The 18,180-nt window shown below is 41.2% G+C and overlaps 1 protein-coding gene across 15 annotated transcripts in view; it reads right to left on the bottom strand.

Annotated features, from left to right (window-relative positions):
- Nucleotides 1-18,180, bottom strand: part of PRKN (parkin RBR E3 ubiquitin protein ligase) — a 1,304,064-nt gene that overhangs the window by 210,346 nt on the left and 1,075,538 nt on the right. For 14 of the 15 annotated variants that reach the window (XR_014248121.1, XM_082404597.1, XM_082404598.1 and 11 more), the window contains one exon: nucleotides 2,250-2,399. Coding sequence is in view for 13 of the 15 variants with exons in the window: in XM_082404597.1 (XP_082260723.1) it covers nucleotides 2,250-2,399 (150 nt within the window). In the remaining 2 variants the exon portion in view is untranslated. Of the gene's footprint in view, nucleotides 1-2,249; nucleotides 2,400-18,180 lie in introns of those variants that run through there. The other variant, XM_082404594.1, reaches the window with a different exon arrangement.

The raw sequence follows: 18,180 nt of genomic DNA, 5'->3' as shown, positions 1-18,180 counted from the left end.
AGGCAGGGAGGGAAAAGAAAGCATCAAGTTAAGTGCATAGTTTAGAAAATCATTTCTCTTTGTTCTTTTTTCAACTTCTTCAAATTACAAACAGTGGTGGTTCAAAATATGTCCATGTATTCCTTGGTACCCTTTCCTTTAAGATGGAGCCTAATTTCCTTCCCTTTGTGGGGGGTGCTGGATCTAGTACTCAGTGTTGACCAATGGAATAAAGCAGAAGTGATGGTGTACAGACTTGGAGAGCAGGTCACTGTGGCTTTATCTTTGCTCTGTCTGTTGGATCAGTTGCTCCAGGTAAGTTAACTACCATTCTGAGGACAAGTAGCCCAAGAAGAGAGCCATGTGGTGAGGGCCACTAGCCAGTGAGGAACTGAGGTATTTTTGGCCAAGAGTCATGTGGTCAAGCCATCTTGGAAGTGGATCTTCCAGCCCCAGTCAAGCCTTGGGTTAACTACAGCCGAGCTTGACTCCAACCTCATGGGACTCTCAGCCAGAACCACCCAGCTAAGCTACTCAGGGATTCCTGACCCTTAGAATCTGTGAGATTAAAATGTTTATTAATTAAAAGGTTCAAATTTGGGCTTCTTTGTTATGCAGCAATAGATAAGTAATATATGAAACAACAAGCATCCCCTACCACCCCCGCAATAACAAAACAGAATAAATAAAAATGAAACACATTGCCTAGAACTTCCAAAGAAACACCCTGAAGATAACCATTCTCCTTTAGGTAAGGGTTGCCCCCAAACTCTCTTAATCCAAAGATCTTAAAGCAATTCAATTTACTTCCAAGGTAATTTTCCATGATTTGGAGTTCAAATATGTATGTAGAAAAGGGAAGAGAAAGATGTTCAAATCTTAAATTACATAAACCTTCAAAATTCTTAGAGCAAGATGAACAACTGAATGCAGAAGATGGGTCAAAGGAACCCCCCAGCTTTAGAGAATGGAACAACAGGAGCAGTTAGCAGGTAGAAGCATATAATTGAGCCATTAGTTAAAAGCGATTGTAACTCTCGTTTTAAAAGAAAACATTTGCTAGAAATTCTCATCCCAGAATTTGGCAGCTTGCTGAGGCCACGTGCAATCGGTGCAGATTATACAGTAAACGATGAAGACTAAAGCTGGGAAGTGGAGTTTGATTTCCATAATTTCTAAGGCTAGCAGACATGACCTGAGTTTTCATCCTAATGCAATCACCATTATTAATCCAGAGGTATTTCCTTCTGCTTAGGCATCATGGTGCCTCTTTATTTCTCACCTTCCACTTACTCTGCTTTATCACTCAGCCCAGGGCTCGTTAAGCTGCACTCCATGACCGATACGGAGTTTTACGAAGGGTGACAGATGCCAGTTTATGCACAGGTAAATCACAACGCTCAGCCAAAAATTAGGCTTGGGTAATACCCCTCTGCCATCCATACCCCTCCGTCCACAAAACTCGTCATGAAGTTGCAATTTTAAAAGAAATGCTTTCCCATCACAATTCAATAACCATTTTATAAGCACATACACTTCTTTTTCTGGCCTGCATGAAATTTAATATCAGGATTATTATCCATTTGTCATTTCAACCTATAACTTGGTCAGCCTATTTGCGTTTGATTTATGCTTCCCTCACCCCTTCGCTGTCAGCTCGCAGCCATAGATCCATTCAAGAAGCTGTCTAGGTCATATTGGTTTGACCTCTTAGAACAAACATTTTCTGTGTTTCTTATTCTGCTTCCCTAAGAGGCACCATTAAGTTTTGCTCATCTCGATTTAAAATGATTTTTATGACACAATAACATTTCAAGTTTTCCATATTAATCTTCATTTTATTTCTTGAACTACTTAGGCAAACAATGTTACTAAGACATCACGCTAAGATGAGGAATTCTCTTTCTCCTTCACTCCTGTCTACTTAATGCCTGAATTAAGAAATCACACATTTTTGCTCTGAATTAGCTGAGCACTGGAAGAAAAGTTTAAAAGGCTGACCAAGTAATTCACGTCTTAGAGTAAACACTTGGATAGCAATTAAAGCAGAAAATCTTACCTCCCCTTCAATACATATATATATATATATATATATATATATATATATATATATATATATATATGGTATCCTGTTAAGAATTTAAAAATCTATTTTCTTATATATCAAAGATGTCTGAGTCCAAATGGAAAATGAAAATAAAGCAATCTTAGCCAATTTGCCAAAGCAAACAAATACACGGTCAAGAGCCAGGGCTGTGGCTGGTACTCACCCCGCAGCCCAGGTCTCTGCCCCCTTCGCAGGTGACCTTCCTCTGGCTGGGCTCAGGAAGCAGCCCTGCTCCGCAGCCCGGGCTGGGGCACAACACGCCCCCCATCTGCAGCACGCACTCTTCGGCGCCATATTGCTGGTACCGGTTGTACTGCAAAGAGAAAGTGAGTTTTTCAAAGTGATAATACAGACACCAAGATGTGCTGTTCTACCAAAATGTTAATAGTTGGTGATTCGGGGGTTTTCTTGTTAGTCTGTTTCTGTAAAAACTGGGGGGGCTGGAGGTGGGTAAGGTGTGGTACAACCTAGAGAAAGTCTCCCAGTTCCAGCTGACAAAACAAATAAGTGAGGCATGGGTTCTTCGAATTTCTAGAAATTTATCCTCAAAAAATAGATTTTTCCAAGTTTGATTTTTTAAAATACTACTACCAATTGCATTTAGTAGACTTTACTACTACTACCAATTGCATTTAGTAGACTTTTTCATACAAATTTTAGGGAACATATCTATACTTTAAGTTATGGACATTCATAACGCATCACTATCAATGTCATCACAGAGTATATTTTCATGCCTCTACTCAGGAGTCTATCGATTTTTTAAAACCGTTTTGAAAATAGGTCCCAGTGTTCCACCCCTGGTAACTGTTAGCAGCCCACATGGTATCAATGAGCATATTCAGCTTGACGAAGAAAGACTGCTGTTTTTCTGTTAAAGAATAAAATTTTCCTTTCATCATTATTCTTATTCTTAAAGCATGATTTCTTTTATCCCTGACTTCATTTCTCTGTGCCGTTGCTTGGCTCATTTCCCTTTAACGGTGTCCCCAGCTTGCAGAATAAACCTCAAATTGCACAGCACACTTTGCAAAGTCTTCCTTGTCACAGCCCTAAGTTATTGTTCTCCTTGCATTATTTGATCATACTCTCTTCTAAACTCAGATCAACTCAAATGGATCTGACAGTTAATTAATTCATGCAACATTTACTGAGCGCCTACTATGTGCCAGACACTACTGTGGGTGTTGGGAATACAACCCTAAACAAAACAGACATCTCTGCTCTCATCCATAAGACTAGAACAGTAAATACGGAAAGGTTAAACTATAGTATTTCAGATGGTGATAAGTGGGGAGGAGAATAAAAAACTAAGAAGAGATAGATCCTGGGGAAGATGGGAATTACAATTTTAAAGAGGTGATCAGGGAATAGGGAATGCCTTATGAAGAAGCTGCATTTAAGCCAACATCTGAAGGAGATTAGAAAAGCAAGCCACGTGCCACCTGGGGGAATGAGCTTTCCTGGCTGAATATGGAGCATTATAAAGGTCCAGAGGCTGCATGGGCTTGGGTTGTTTGAGGTACTGCAAAGAGGCCAGTGTGTCTGAAGTAAAGTGAATGGGCGTGTGTGTGTGTGGGGGGGTGGGTAATAGTAGATGAAGTCAGAGAGTTAATGGGGATCCAGGATGTATAGATCCCTGAAGGCCTTTATAAGAACTCTGGCTGTTATTCTGAGAGATTTGGGAACCCCTGGGGACTTTCGAGCTGTGGATGACACAATGCGACTAATCTCTTAAAGATAGCCATCTGGCTGATATGTTCAGAATAGACTCGTGGGGACAAGGACGGAAGCAGGAAGCAGAGAAGCAGGTCAGAGGTTATTTCAGCAAGGTCCATGGAGAGATGGTGGTGGCTTGAATCAGGAAAGCAGTGATTGAGGTAGGGATGGAGCAGTGGTTGAGTTTTGGATATATTTTGAAGGTAGAAATGGCAAATTTTTTTAGGCAGGTTGGATATGTGGTGTGAGAGGAAAGGAAATCAAGCAGGAGGTAATGTTTTTCCCTGAGAAGACAGAGGGCAGGGAGAGGGCAGGAGAGACTATTACTGAGATGGGGGGACTTGGAAGAAGAAAGGTGTGTGTGTATTCGTGTGTGCCTATGTGTGTGTGTGTCTGTGTGTTTAGGGAGTTGAGAAAAGGAAGCATTATTTCTATTGTGCTCATATTCATTTTGAAAACCTCTTACACAGCTAAGTCAAAATGTTGAGTGGCTAGTTGAATGTATGGCTTTGGAATTTAGGAGAAAGTTGCCGGTTGTAGACACCGACTGTGAAGTCATAGGTGCACGTAGAGCTGGAAAGGAAAGGGGTAGCATCAGGCCTACTCTCCATTTTCTCATATTTCTGACCCCAGCAAAAAAAGAAAGATGCGTTGGTCAAATCCCCTTGTAAATATGCTAATGGTACTTATATACAATGGCATTTACTAGAAAAGAGTTCTTATCTATGGAATGCATTTAGCAGGAAACACTTGGTCTAAGTTTGCCTACAGTAAACTAGAATATATGAATTTATGAGGTAAGGCTCTCTGAAAATGTCATAAGCTATGCAATTGTTAAGGGATAATGAAGACATTTCATCAAGTGATGAATGATGAGACAGTTTATATAACTGAGAGATTTCATGTTAGTGATCATTCCATGAACTTCCCGGAGACCTCATGTATTGACTCTTGCCTAGAGTACCTCCCAATATGCTGAGAAAGGACATGCATAGCTGTGTTAAATGAGGTGGGGTTTCCCTGTATTTTTTCTGTGTCACATCATTACCAGCATCCTGGAAATTATTAGTAAAGATTGACACTGGGTTACATCTACGATTCTTGTAAGTCTGATTTGACAGTACGACCCTGTGTTATCTCAACAGCCATGAGACTGGATGAGATTACCTAACCTTTGTGGGGATGCGGAGAAGGAGCCAGCAGAGGAGACTGAGAAGAAGCAGCCTATTAGGCAGGTGGAAAATGAGAAGAATGTAGGTGTCCTGGAAGACAAGGGAACACAGTATTTCAAGGAGGGTGTGTGTGCCATGATAAATTGTGTCAAAGGCTGCAGATAAGCCAATTACTGAACACTGGCTGTTGTTAGAAATGGAGGTGCCACTGCGATCTCAACAGGGGCCATTTCAGTGGAGTCATGGAGCCAGAGGCCTTATGGGAGTGGAGTCAAGAGAGAACTGGAGGAGACAAATTCCAGGAGGTGAGGGTGGACACTTTTTTCTAGGAGTTTGACTGAAAGGGGCAGCAGAGACAGGCGGACAGCAGCTGGGAGGGCTGTGGGACTGTAAAGGGATTTTTGAAAATGGAGAAATAACAGGATGTTAGTAGGCTGAAGGGAATGAGTGAGAAGAGGATGGCAACTGATGACGCCCGTGAGTAGGTGAGGGAATGGGATCTAAAGGATGAGTAGAGGGTGAGGCCTCAGACAGGACGAGGGCAGAGTGCTGGGGCCCAGGTGCAGACAAAGGAGGTTTTGGAAATTTGAGACGAGCAGAAAAGGTACGAACGATAAAGGGGAGGGAATGTTTGGAGTCAGGATTATTGCTGGGCGGCACTAACAGCCCATTTGAACAGTGATTATGAATTTAGAGGAAGCTAGTCGGTAGAATTGCCTGCTTTTCTGCACCAACACTCAGCAGCACGTGCAGAGCAGACAGGAAGTTGGCTTTAAGCCAGGTGGAGTTTGGTCAGACTCATATGAAGAAGCAAGCCATTCCTCCACCATTCCCACCCTTGTGTGGCTTTGGCACACAGCATCCCCTCATATCACCGTGAATGATTCCAATAAATATTTATTGAACTCCTCTGCTCAGCTCTGTACCACTGGACTGTTTAACCTTCTGTTTTGTCCTATCCAAAATGGGTACAAAGTTTCAGTTTTGCAAGATGGATACATTCTTGGGATCTCAGGTACAGCCTGGGGAACACAGCTAATAATTCTATATTGTAGACTTAAATTTGCTAAGAGGGTAGGTATTTCAGAACTACAGAGTTTTATGTAATATTTTCTGTTTTACATCTGTGTTGCCCTTTTTCTACACTGGTTCTCAAGAACGCAGAGAATAATAGAATCACAATGTTCCATAATAGCTCACTTGCTTTAGCTCACATTGTACACACCATGATTTTAGAATGAGAATAACAATATTATCACCATGAATGTGATTACTAAAAACTTCAAATATATTTTCATGTGCTCTACCCATTCTCCTGCCAAATTTTTCCAATAATAATACTGTATCTAAATTGTTGAAATATAGGGCCATTTCACACTATGCTTTCTTTCTCCTAATTCTCATGTAAGCTTAATGCTACACACACACACACACACACACACACACACACACACTTAATACTCATCACCAGTCCTTATGTTAATGTCTGATCAGCAATTTGATTGTTTGAAGCTTGTTCTCTAGTATAAATTCCTCAGAAAGATCTCATTGGAAAAATATTCACTGAATTCTTGCTCAGTGACAGTTCATTTGGGGCCTTGATTCTTGAAAATGAGTTTGGCCGGTTATAAAGTCCTGGGTTCATATTTTTCCCCCTCAAGTATCTTAAATGTCTTACTCTATGTTCTGATGTAAAGTGTTATGGGCAAGCCTATGACAATCTAATTTTATTTTTTTCCTTTATAAGTGAATTGAGCTTTTTGTTCAGATGCCCAAAGGATTTCTTTTTCTTTTTCTTTAGAATCTAGTAATTTTATTAGAATATGTCTTGGTGCTGGTCATTTTCTGATCAATATTCACATGCATGCTATGTCAGGAACGTTGTACTGAATTTAATTTTTTAGTATTTGCTCCATTCTCTTGCTTTGATGTTTTTCTTATGGGCTTTCTAGTGTACCTATATTGGATTTTCTTTACCTAATTTCTAAATCAATCAACTTCTCTTGACTGATTTAGAAGTTGGGTAAAGTTAGTTTATCTTACTTGATTTTCATTTTTTAGAATTTTCTTTCTTTTCACTTTCTATTTCTCTTAAGACTATGTCTGTTGTTATTTATTTGTACTTGTGAAATTTCTTAATAACTTAGTTCCCTTTGGAATAGTTATTTTAGTTTTCACCCAACTGGTGGGCATGACCAGCTGACACACTCTCACTGTCTCTCAGGACAATGTTCTGCTCTTCACTCTGCATCTCCTCTTAAAAACTTTGTGTGGGATTTGACCTTGTTTCTTTTCTGTTGGGATTTTACTTTGTTCCTTTCTGTCGCTCATCTTTACATGAAATTAGTTCTGAAATTTTAGGAGGAAGAAGGATTCAGAATAGCTCTTAATGGCTCTACAGTTTCCTATTTGGTTTTTTGGGCAGTGTTAAAAAATATGAGGGCTCAATTTCTGTGATCTCCCAACTCTGTTACCCCATTTTCAACTGGACTTTCTCTTTCCCTTTACTCAGTGAGGGGCTTTGTCCTGACAGAGGTCTTTGACTGGTTACTGGTTTTGTGAGTCATGGGACCTACGTGCTCCAGCCCCTCAGACCTCCCTGTAGACCCTCTGCACTCCCCGCTTTCCTTCACGTATTTGCATTCCTGAATTCAGCACAGTATCTTGTCCATAGTTGGTACACAATAAATAGTTGTAGGATGAATTAATAAAATTTAACTCCATTCTTAAAGAATTCTAATAAAATAATCAATGACAATGGGAATTAATAACAGAGTGGTATAGGATGATTTTTACCTACATAAATTATTTTCTAGTTTAAATAAATTGATCTTAAGTCATTAGCTATTTACTGATTTGATGACAGATCACCTATCTATTTAATTTAGTTAAGCAATTTTATTACTACGATAATATTTTTTCTAGGATGAAGTTAACCTATTAACCTATGGATAAAGTGCACTAACACTATAGAAATTCTTGCTGACTACATGTGTTACAGTCTCAAATTCTGACAGAATGTGTAAACTATGTTCCTCTTTCCATTCATTAACTAAGGAATTTATAAGAAATAACTTTATTATATTCAATCTATATTACAATTCCTTTTCTAAAGGAAGACAAATATTTTAGCTTACATGTCTGGTAATTTCTGATTAAAAAGTACACACAACATCTGAATCAAAACCTACAATTACTCAATGCATTTCTTTTTTTTAACATTGTGAAATGTATAAGAAAAACATTTGACCTAGACCAATAATGTTCTAGTATTCATAGAAAGTTTAATATCCTAAGGAAACAATTTAGACATGTAATTACACATATGTCATTAGCAGAGATCTTTATGTAGTTTTCTTTAAGATATGACCCACAGTTTCATAGATTCCTTTCAACCACTTACTGGCACAAAGTTGATAGTGCACTGGAAGAAACATACTATGTACTTACTGGAGAGTTGTGACAAGTTAGCACGAAGTAGAGCAGAATGTCTGTACTCATCTGAGTGTAAAATACACACAATAGTGGTAAAGTGATAAATGGACTGCAAATGGTGGAAAGGAACAATGACTGATCCTTTGACACTACTTGTGTTACTTCCTAGGGCTTTTTTACTTATCACTGTTGAATAGCATTTATAAATAGAACTAACTTGGAGGAATGTGATTAATTTGTAACGTGAACTAGGTCTGTATGGAGTCCATTCTCAGGTGAGCTCAAAAGCAGCAAATTCTCTAAAAATCACTTAGGCATTGTTTGTCTTTGGAATCACAGTGAGCATCTATGTGTGTGCTTGTGTACGTGTAGATAGGTATATTAATACTTACTTGCCAACTTATGCTGTTTAAGCTGTTAATAAAACTAGTTTGCAAATTTCTAGATATACTTCCATAAAGTGGATACTCCACAGACAGATAACTAAGATAATTTAGACATGACAGGATATTTGCAAAAATTGTTTAAAATAAATGTTAATATTAACAAAGCATACTGTTCTGCACCTAAGAAAAAAAATAAAAAGTTCCTCCTACATTTTGTCAGATTATAGTGAAAATACATTCTGTTAGATGACTTACCTAGGTAAAATCTCAACTCATTGGTATGGTTTATATTTTATTTATTTGGGGAATAAATTATTCAGTTTTTACGTGTATGCTCATGGATTCTCTTAAGAACAGGAAATATTCATTTTAAAGTATAAAATTCACAGAAGTTTCAATAAACTCATATCTTAAGAATCTAAAAATGAGTCAGGCTAGAGCATAATCAAATAGAGGTTGCACTTTGGTGGTCTGCTGCTAGTTGGAAGAGTTGGGTTGGGTAGAATAATGTTCTATAATGAAGCCAGGGTCCCAGGTCCCATGGAGGCCAGTTAGTTTCCCCTTCCTTGCCGGCCACTGTCTCTATGCTAAGTGCAAGTGGTGACCCGTGGGGTCAGGCTGGGGAGGAACTGGGCCCAAATACCCCACACTGCTGGAAAACCACTCAAAAGGCCTGTCCTGTGGAGGAGGGCACAAATGGCTCTTTGTGATGTTTAATTCCCATGCTTTCCTAAGAAAAGACAGTAAGAAGGAAGCTAAATTTTAAAACTGCAAGAAATCTGAAGCACAGGGATACTTAGGTAAAACTAAATCTGGGAAAACAGGCAAATGTTCTGTCAAAATGAGTTGAAGCTTGTCAGCAATCCATGGCAGCCTTTCAAATCCTCTGAGCAGGAAAGGGGGCTGTTTTTGCTCTGCTGTGGAATTTTCCAGAGTATCCTTTTGGGGGCACTCAGGTACAGCTACAAAAGCAACCCCTACACAGGCTGTTCTTGCTTTTCCCCCACTAAATTCTGGCTTCTGTGAAGTCTTAGCCACAAGCACCCGGGGATTCCCTCCCAGGACCTGTCTCCTGCTCTCCCCCTGGAGGAGAGAAATCCCCATCAGAGATACCATTCACTGAATTACCACTCTGTGCCAAGGGCTGTGCCCACACTTTGCCTATGCATTTCACTCTCCGTCTATCCTGGAAGTGACAGGTGAGGTCACTGAGTCACAGAGACATTCAGTCCTTCACTGTGGTTCACACGGGCAGGGACTCAGGGCTGTGGCTATAAAAGACCACCCTTTCCCCGATACCAAGCTGCCTCCACTTTCTTTCTTTTTTTCCCTTTTATTAAAAAAATTCAGCTCACTATTCCTTCGTTATCATTGAGAAACTAATGAAAAACGGTTTATTACAGCACTTCATCTTTGGCTAAAAAAAGTCTAAAATAACTTTTTAGAGGAACATGAATTTATGATTAATCCATTTCCCAGTGCTAAGTAGAGAATGCCCTATTTTCTATATGTGTTAGAATTTTAAAAAACACTCCTTAAGTTCTCAGTAATCTTAATCTTATTTTTCTTCATGCGCAGGTAGTTAGCCCCGGGGAGTTGGTGACAGCCCCTCTGGAGGTGCCTGTCACATTGCTGTTTGTATTCTCAGTTTTGTTGCTAATAATGTACTTTTCATCCCTGGACATCTGTCATCGACTGATGAAGTAAACTGGCTAGAGAAAGGGCTGGACCTTTTTCACCGCCTAGAAAAAACCATCATTAGGATGGCTGAAATTAAATGCGAAGAGAAAACAGATCAAACAACACCTGAAATATAATTAGAGCAACAGACTGTCTCCTGGATTGCAATTTACAAGGTTTTTCTTTTTCAGATGTTTCAGACGACATGATGCCAAAAAATATCTCAACTTCTAGTAGCCGTGGAATCTTCCGGAAAGGAGGTCAAAACCGATTGGCTTGTTTGTCCCTTCTCCACGCTGTGGGCCATGCAGTGCCCCACAGGAAGGGTGAGGCTGTGAAAGTAGATACTTGCAAACCGTTTTCCTTGAAGGAGTTTCTACTGAGGGCGTGACTTCAGAGACTTCTGGAAGCTTTGCAAACGGGTCTGCTAAGCACACCTCCTGATGGGGCACTCGGCAGAGGGCAAGGCTGTCTGCGGGCACAAATCATTTTCCCCTTTACTACAGTCCCTGAGAAGTGGTTCTGCGCAGTGCTGTTAGTCTCCAAATCCAAGAGCCTCACCCTCAGAGAAGTGGAACTTCCCTGAGAGGGTGTGGTATTGCCACCTGCGCCCTCCTCCTCCCGGTCTCTTCCTGGGCTTTGCTTCTCTAACATGGGATGTTCACATCTCTCCCTTCTGCTCATCGTCCAGTCTGGAGGCAACTATACTGGTTTCAAGGTGATTATGAGGCCAATGGAAGGGGAAGAGTGACATATCATCGTCTGGAAGTTTTGTGTAAGGCTTCAGTTTGAAGCAATGAAACGGGTTATTTCCACTGCACATCTAATGTACTGATTTGAACTTTGATGACGTAAATAATTTAAAAAATGATCTTCTTGATTAAATTACATGGATTTACATTTATAACTATCTTTCCCTGGTGTCAGCAAGCCTATGATACCAAGGAAACTTTCTGAAGTGAAGGCCAAGTAAGTTGCCTTAATGCCCAAGAGACACACTTGGGATGATAAGAGCCAGGGGAGACAGCAACAGCCAGGTGGCCTGGTTGTGCACCTACTTCCCTCCAAAGGTCGTCAGGATTCATTCCACCACGCCTCACATCATTACTGACTTCTGAGACTTAGGCATCCGCTACTATTCTCATTCCCGTAAAGGTCTCGATATTCTCCAATGTGAGCCTCCCTTCTCCCCTCAGCCCTTTCTCTTTGTCCCCTGGAATTCCTGCTCCACAATGAACAAGCTCTCCCATATAATCAGGCTTTTCAAAGGTTTCTCTCTCCTACCCGATGTAACTGAAACTGGTCCATCTCCTTGCAACCCTCTAAAACGAAGGCTGCTTTTTGTTTCAGGTGTATACACTTGAAGGCCAGAGTCGGAGCTGGTTGTCTCCTGGCTCCTCACTGACATTCCTAAACCCTTGCTCCCCTCTCTCTTGCAAAACCCCACCCCACTGCTCCTCTGAAACCTATGCCATCTGGCTATGTACTCCTGTCCTCTCCCCACTGCCACCACCTGCAATGGACATAGGTGGATAAGCCCCTCATTCTTGGGACTTCAACTCCTAGTTCATGATTTTCATTTCTGCCCCTATTCTTCTCATCATTCTGGGGATTGAACTGTCCATCCATCAACCTCTTCTTTCAGTTCCTTTACCTTCTCATCTCTGGGGACATTTTCAAAAAAATTCTTCTACTGTTACAATTCATTCCTGGGCCTTGGCATCATGAGAAATTGTACCACCTCTGAAATCCGAATTCTAAATATGTCTCTTTCCAACCATCATCTCCTGTCTTTCCTTTGCTGGTACTCTTACTGAAGTATGAACATTGCTTAAGTTCTTCAACTTCATTGAGAATTCTCATGAACTGACCTAATACTTTCTCCCCGGCCACTGTTGCTTTCTCTTAAATTACTCATCACAGACTTCAAATGAGCATTTACAACTTCTTCATGATTGTATTATGTTTCTCTAGTAGCATGTTTTCTCGTCTTTCTTCCCATACTGCTCATATCCCACCACTTTCCTCTCTGGACATCTTACTTCATACTTCACTAAGACAGAAGTCATGAATGAGGTATTCATTTATTGGGCAAATATTTACTAAGCATCTTCTTTTTAAAAAATTTTTTTATTTTATTTATTTTATACAGCAGGTTCGTATTAGTCATCTATTTTATACATATTAGTGTATATATGTCAATCCCAATCTCCCAGTTCATCCCACCCCACCCCCCCGCTTCCCCCCTAGTGTCCATACGTTTGTTCTCTACAGCTGTGTCTCTAGTTCTGCTTTGCAAACCAGTTCATCTGTACCATTTTTCTAGATTCCACATATATGTGTTAATATATGATATTTGGGGCTTCCCTGGAGGCACAGTGGTTGAGAGTCTGCCTGCCAATGCAGGGGACACGGGTTCGAGCCCTGGTCTGGGAAGATCTCACATGCCACGGAGCAACTAGGTCCGTGAGCCACAGTTACTGAGCCTGCGCGTCTGGAGCCTGTGGTCCGCAACAAAGTGAGGCCGCGGTGGTGAGAGGCCCGCGCACCGCAATGAAGAGTGGCCCCCACTTGCCGCAACTAGAGAAAGCCCTAACACAGAAACGAGGACCCAACACAGCCATAAATAAATAAATTAAATAAATTTAAAAATATATATATATATGATATTTGTTTTTCTCTTTCTGACTTACTTCACTCTGTATGACAGTCTCTAGGTCCATCCATGTCTCCACAAATGACCCAGTCTCATTCCTTTTTATGGCTGAGTAATATTCCATTACATACATGTACCACATCTTCTTTATCCATTCATCTGTTGATGGGCATTTAGGTTGTTTCCATGACCTGGCTATTGTAAATAGTGCTGCAATGACCAATGGGGTGCATGTGTCTTTTTGAATTATGGTTTTCTTAGGGTATATGTCCAGTAGTGGGATTGCTGGGTCATATGGTAGTTCTATTTTTAGTTTTTTAAGGAACCTCCATACTGTTCTCCATAGTGGCTGTATCAATTTACATTCCCACCAACAGACTAAGCATCTTCTATGTGTCAAGCCATCTATGTGGAGAAGCTGCAGCAGTGAAAAATGTGTCTGCCTTAATGGAGCCATTAGACGCCAACTTTCCCCTCCCCATCACTACACCTGCCAACATACCAGCACCCACACTCACCTGTTCCTTTCTGTCTTCTTACAACAAAGAAAGTGGCTTTTTCCCTGTTAAGGGTCAATTACTCTCGCTGTGGACCCAAAACAAACCCTTCTCACCTTCTAAAGTACTTCCCTTCTTTAGCTAGTTCATCTATCTCTTGAATCATCAAATAATCCACCTCTACTGGATCATTTCAATGAGCATAAAACAAGTTCTAGCCTCCTCAGTCTGTAAAGCACCCTCCTGCTACTGATGCATTTCCTTTTTCCTTTTCATAACAAAACTTCTAGAAGAAATTGACTACGCTTTGCTGACTCTTCATCCCATAAAAATCTGCCTCTTGCCTCCAACTCTCCACCAAAACTACTTGTTACGGTCACCCATGATTTCCATGTTGCCGTATGCAAAGGACAACTGGCTGACACCATCTTATTCAGCTTTTCAATAGCATTAATGTAAACAGCCACTTCTTCCTCTGGGAAACACTTCCTTTCTTGGCTCCATCATGACATATCTCTGGATTTTCTTCTACTTTAACTTGAGGCTCCTTCTTGGTCTCCTTTGCCGGCTGCCACTCTTTTACCAAGTTTCCAAATGTTGGTTCTCCTTAGGGTTCATCTGTGGTCTCTCCTCTCTTACCTACTTTTGGCAACCGCCATGGATTTAAAATACCACCTACATGCCAGCAACTCCAAATTTATCTATCTCTGACCCCTGACCCCCCTCTCCTCTGAGCTCCAACTCACACATCCAAATCCCTACTTGTCTCCTTCTCAATGCTTCAGTCATATCAGAGATATTCAGAATTGAAGTCTGATTTCATGCTTTCATCTTCACCTTCCTACCATCAAACCTATCTCAGTAAATAGAGCTGTAGGATTCCTTCATTTCCTTGACTCATAGCTAATCAACCACCACGACCTTTAATTCTACCTCTGAATAGTCACTTCTTTCTGTTTCCTCTGCCAATCATCTTCATCCAGACCATGTCCATATTGCAACAAAACTGACATTCTTAGAATGTAACTTGGATAATGCCAGCCCCCTGCTTAAACTTTTAAGGATTCCCCATTGAATTTAGAATAAAATCCAAACTCTTGACCATGGCCCACTTGGTCTAGATGGTTTTTATCGTTCATCACAGTCCCTCTTGCTCATTGTTTTCCAGACACATTAATTTTATTTAGTGGCTTGAACCAAGCAAGCTCTTCACCTCCTCTGGGGCTACTGAACACGTGCTTTCCTCTGCTTGGAAGGCTCTTCTCCCCCAAGCCCTGTGATCCTAGCTCACTCCATGGTGGGTGTCCTCTCAACTTTCATGTTTCAGAGGTCCTGACTCCTTATCCAAAATAGGTTACATCTTAGCATTTATCATGATTTGTACCTGTGACTTCCTTGTTTACCGTTTTACCCAACACTAGCACAATAACAGTACAAAAAGGTATTCAGAAATATTTGTTGAATAAATGAAGATTGTTTCCTTAAAATTCTGGTGATTAAACCCAAAGAGGAGGAAGCTGGTAAAAGTGGAAGTACGTCTGAAATGCAGTTTTTCTGAAGACTCTCCAAATCCTGTGGACTTACAGATATCATACCTGTTTTCTTTAGGGCTCACCTAGAAATTTAGAGTAGCTTTACTTACCTGCAGGGTGATAATATCTTTGCCAAGTAGTTTGGCCTTGGTGGGTGTGGGTGAGGGGGATGAAAGGTGCTTTATGAATGTGAATTGTAAACACAAATCAGAGACAGGGCCCAGAGCTAAAGTAAATGTAATATGTTACATTCCAAGAGTTTTAATTGCATTTTTATATTAGGAAGGTAATGATTTATAGTGTTTATAATGATTTATTTTTAATCCAGATCTCAAAAAGCAAGTGCCTATTCAAAGTCAATGAAAACGGAAAGGAATCACATACAAAGAAATTAGATAGCTGGTCAGCATCGCTACCATCCAGTAATGAATTCAGCAATTAACCAGTATCTGTACAGGTTTTATCAACTCACTTTTAAGTGAATGTTACACTGATTTTACTTTATTTTATTATTTTTTCTTTTCCATTATAGTTTATTACAGGATATTGAATATAGTTGCCTGTTACTCTGATTTTAGTGTCTACTTTGTTGCTACTAGTTCAGTCTATTGATAAGAGTGTGAATAGTATTTAAATCAGAAACATTTTAGTGCAGTACTTAATATTTGCAACTTACTTTGCAATCTTATTTATTTACAAAAGTTCTAAGAGATGACTGAGCATTACTCTTCCTTTTTGACAAACCGAAAAGCCAACTTAGAGACTACAATGATTTGTCCGAGGGAACTTGTAACACACAATAAAAAATTCTGTTTCATCAAGTAATCTAAGTTGCCTCAAGCATCCAGAGACAGCCTGAGAGTTTCAGCAGCTCCGGCTAAGGCCGCCCACCCACCCTGGCAGGAGCGGTGGGGCTGGAACTTTCTGCTCCCTCTCCGGACTTCGTGCCACCAGCTGCCCTGAGGCCACTACGTTTTGTCATGTATCATCAGCCCGGAAATATCCCTGGCTGATGTGACCTGTTTGTATCCATCACCAAGAGATCCTTGGCTCCCTTGTCACTTCTCCGGTCTGACCCTCCACCCTACACACAGCTCTGTCCATCCCTTTTCCCTACCCTGTCCTTCAGCTGCCCCAACTCCCGCCTCTGAGCTTGGGGAACTCGGAGTCAGTCAGCAGTAACTGCCCTGTAACTTACACTCTCTCAGTGTTTTTCTCACGTTCTTCCCTCACTGAACTTGACTCACACCTCAGGACACTGCTTCCCCTGCAGCCCCTCAGATGTTTTCTCCGCTGCACCCTCTGCACCACCGAGTATTGACCTGCGACACCCCAAGTAGAACAGTTTTCCTTTCTCCTTCTAAAACTCTCCAGCTGTGATTTTCAAACCGCACTTTGTGCTCTATTTCTCATTTGCAGTCAGCTACTGATGCCCACCTCCCTCAGTCCCTCCCTCCCTTCCCTGTCCTGTTTCTAGAAGCCTCAGTTTTTGACTCACCAGAACTCTCTCCAAGTCCGCTCTGGTGACAATTCTGGAGGATCTCAGGGTCCACATGGGCCATACTTCCAACACCCTGGCTTTTTAAGTCCATGCTCTCAACTTCTCCAGTCATCTTGTCGGCTACCTTAACTCAGCCAGCAACATTCCTGGTCCTCCCCTGACCCTGTCATTTCCAGTCACTGCACCACCTCCACAATCTCAATGTCAAGTATTCCATTCTTCAGCCAACACCTACTTTTCCAGCTAAACCCTTCTAAAACCCAAACTCCAAAGATTCCTTGAACCCACTGGGAGCTGTAGCCGGTGGATCCTCCCACCTCTTCCCCGTCCCTCTCTCCTCTCATCCCTCTTCTCTGCTTACCCAGCTGAGATCTCAGGCTCAGTCATTATACTCACTCCCTTAGGTCTGCCCAGAGCTCCTCTGCCTCTCTCTCGTTTTTGTTTTACTTGTGTGGCTGGTTAAACTTGATCCTCTGCTTTTGCTGCATCTGTGTCTACACAGTTCAGTGTGACAGAAAAATAGCCAGGCTGATTGATCTCGCTCCAAATTCATTCGTTTCTCACACTTATTCACTCCCCACCCTCCTAAATGACACTTTCATCATCCTTTCCTATCTCTGTAAAACTCTTCCTCCATCTTCCCTCTCAACTGATGACTTTGCTTCCTATTTCACCGAGAAAAGAGAAACACCAGCAAAAATCTTCCTACATATTCTGCTTTTCCCATTGCTACGAGGTTGAGCTGTCTCCACTCTTGTCTCCGGCCAAACCTTAACTCTGCTAGCTGTCGAATCAAGGACATTGCTCCTGAAATTCTCCCCTCTCCTCTGCATCATCAATCTCCCTGTTCCTCTGCAGAATCATTCCCATCAGCACGTAAACATGGTATTTTTTTTCTATAAAAAAGAAAAATTTCTTGATCTCACATTCTCTACCCCCAGCTACCTCATTTCTTTGTTTTCATCTCGCTAAATTCCTAAAAAAAAAAAAAGGTATCTGGATTTCCTCTCTCCCCTTCTTCTCCCCTCTCCATTGAACCCAATCCAGGCAGACTTTCACCCTCACCAGTCCACTGGTCAAGGTCACAATGGCCTCCAAGTTTCAAATTCCACTGCTCACTTCCCATCTGCATCCTGCTTGCTCAGCGCGTGGCATGAACGGTCAGTCCTCCTCCTAGACACACTTTGTTCCTTCGGCTCCCAGTTTACATGCTCCTGGATTTCTTCCCACTTTATTCCAACCACAACATATATTTTATATTTTATAATATTTTTTACATAAAATAAGCATTACATATGGTTGCTTCAAAACTTCTGTACTCACTTTACTCTCTACCTGGGAACCTCTTCCCAGATGTCACCATGATGCTTCCCTTCGCACCTTTGAGGTCCTCATGCACCTAGTACCTGCCTCAGTGAGACCTTTCCTGACCACCTTGTATAAAATCTCAGCTCCCCCAACTGCCAGCACTCATTATCCTTCTTTTTGGTTTTACTTTTCTCCATGGCAATGATAA

The sequence above is a fragment of the Balaenoptera borealis genome (genome assembly GCF_965194805.1).
Source record: "Balaenoptera borealis genome assembly, chromosome: 9".
Taxonomy (NCBI): Eukaryota; Metazoa; Chordata; class Mammalia; order Artiodactyla; family Balaenopteridae; genus Balaenoptera; species Balaenoptera borealis.
The sequence above is the reverse complement of the archived record's forward strand: the minus strand, read 5'-3'. Positions and strand labels throughout refer to the sequence as shown.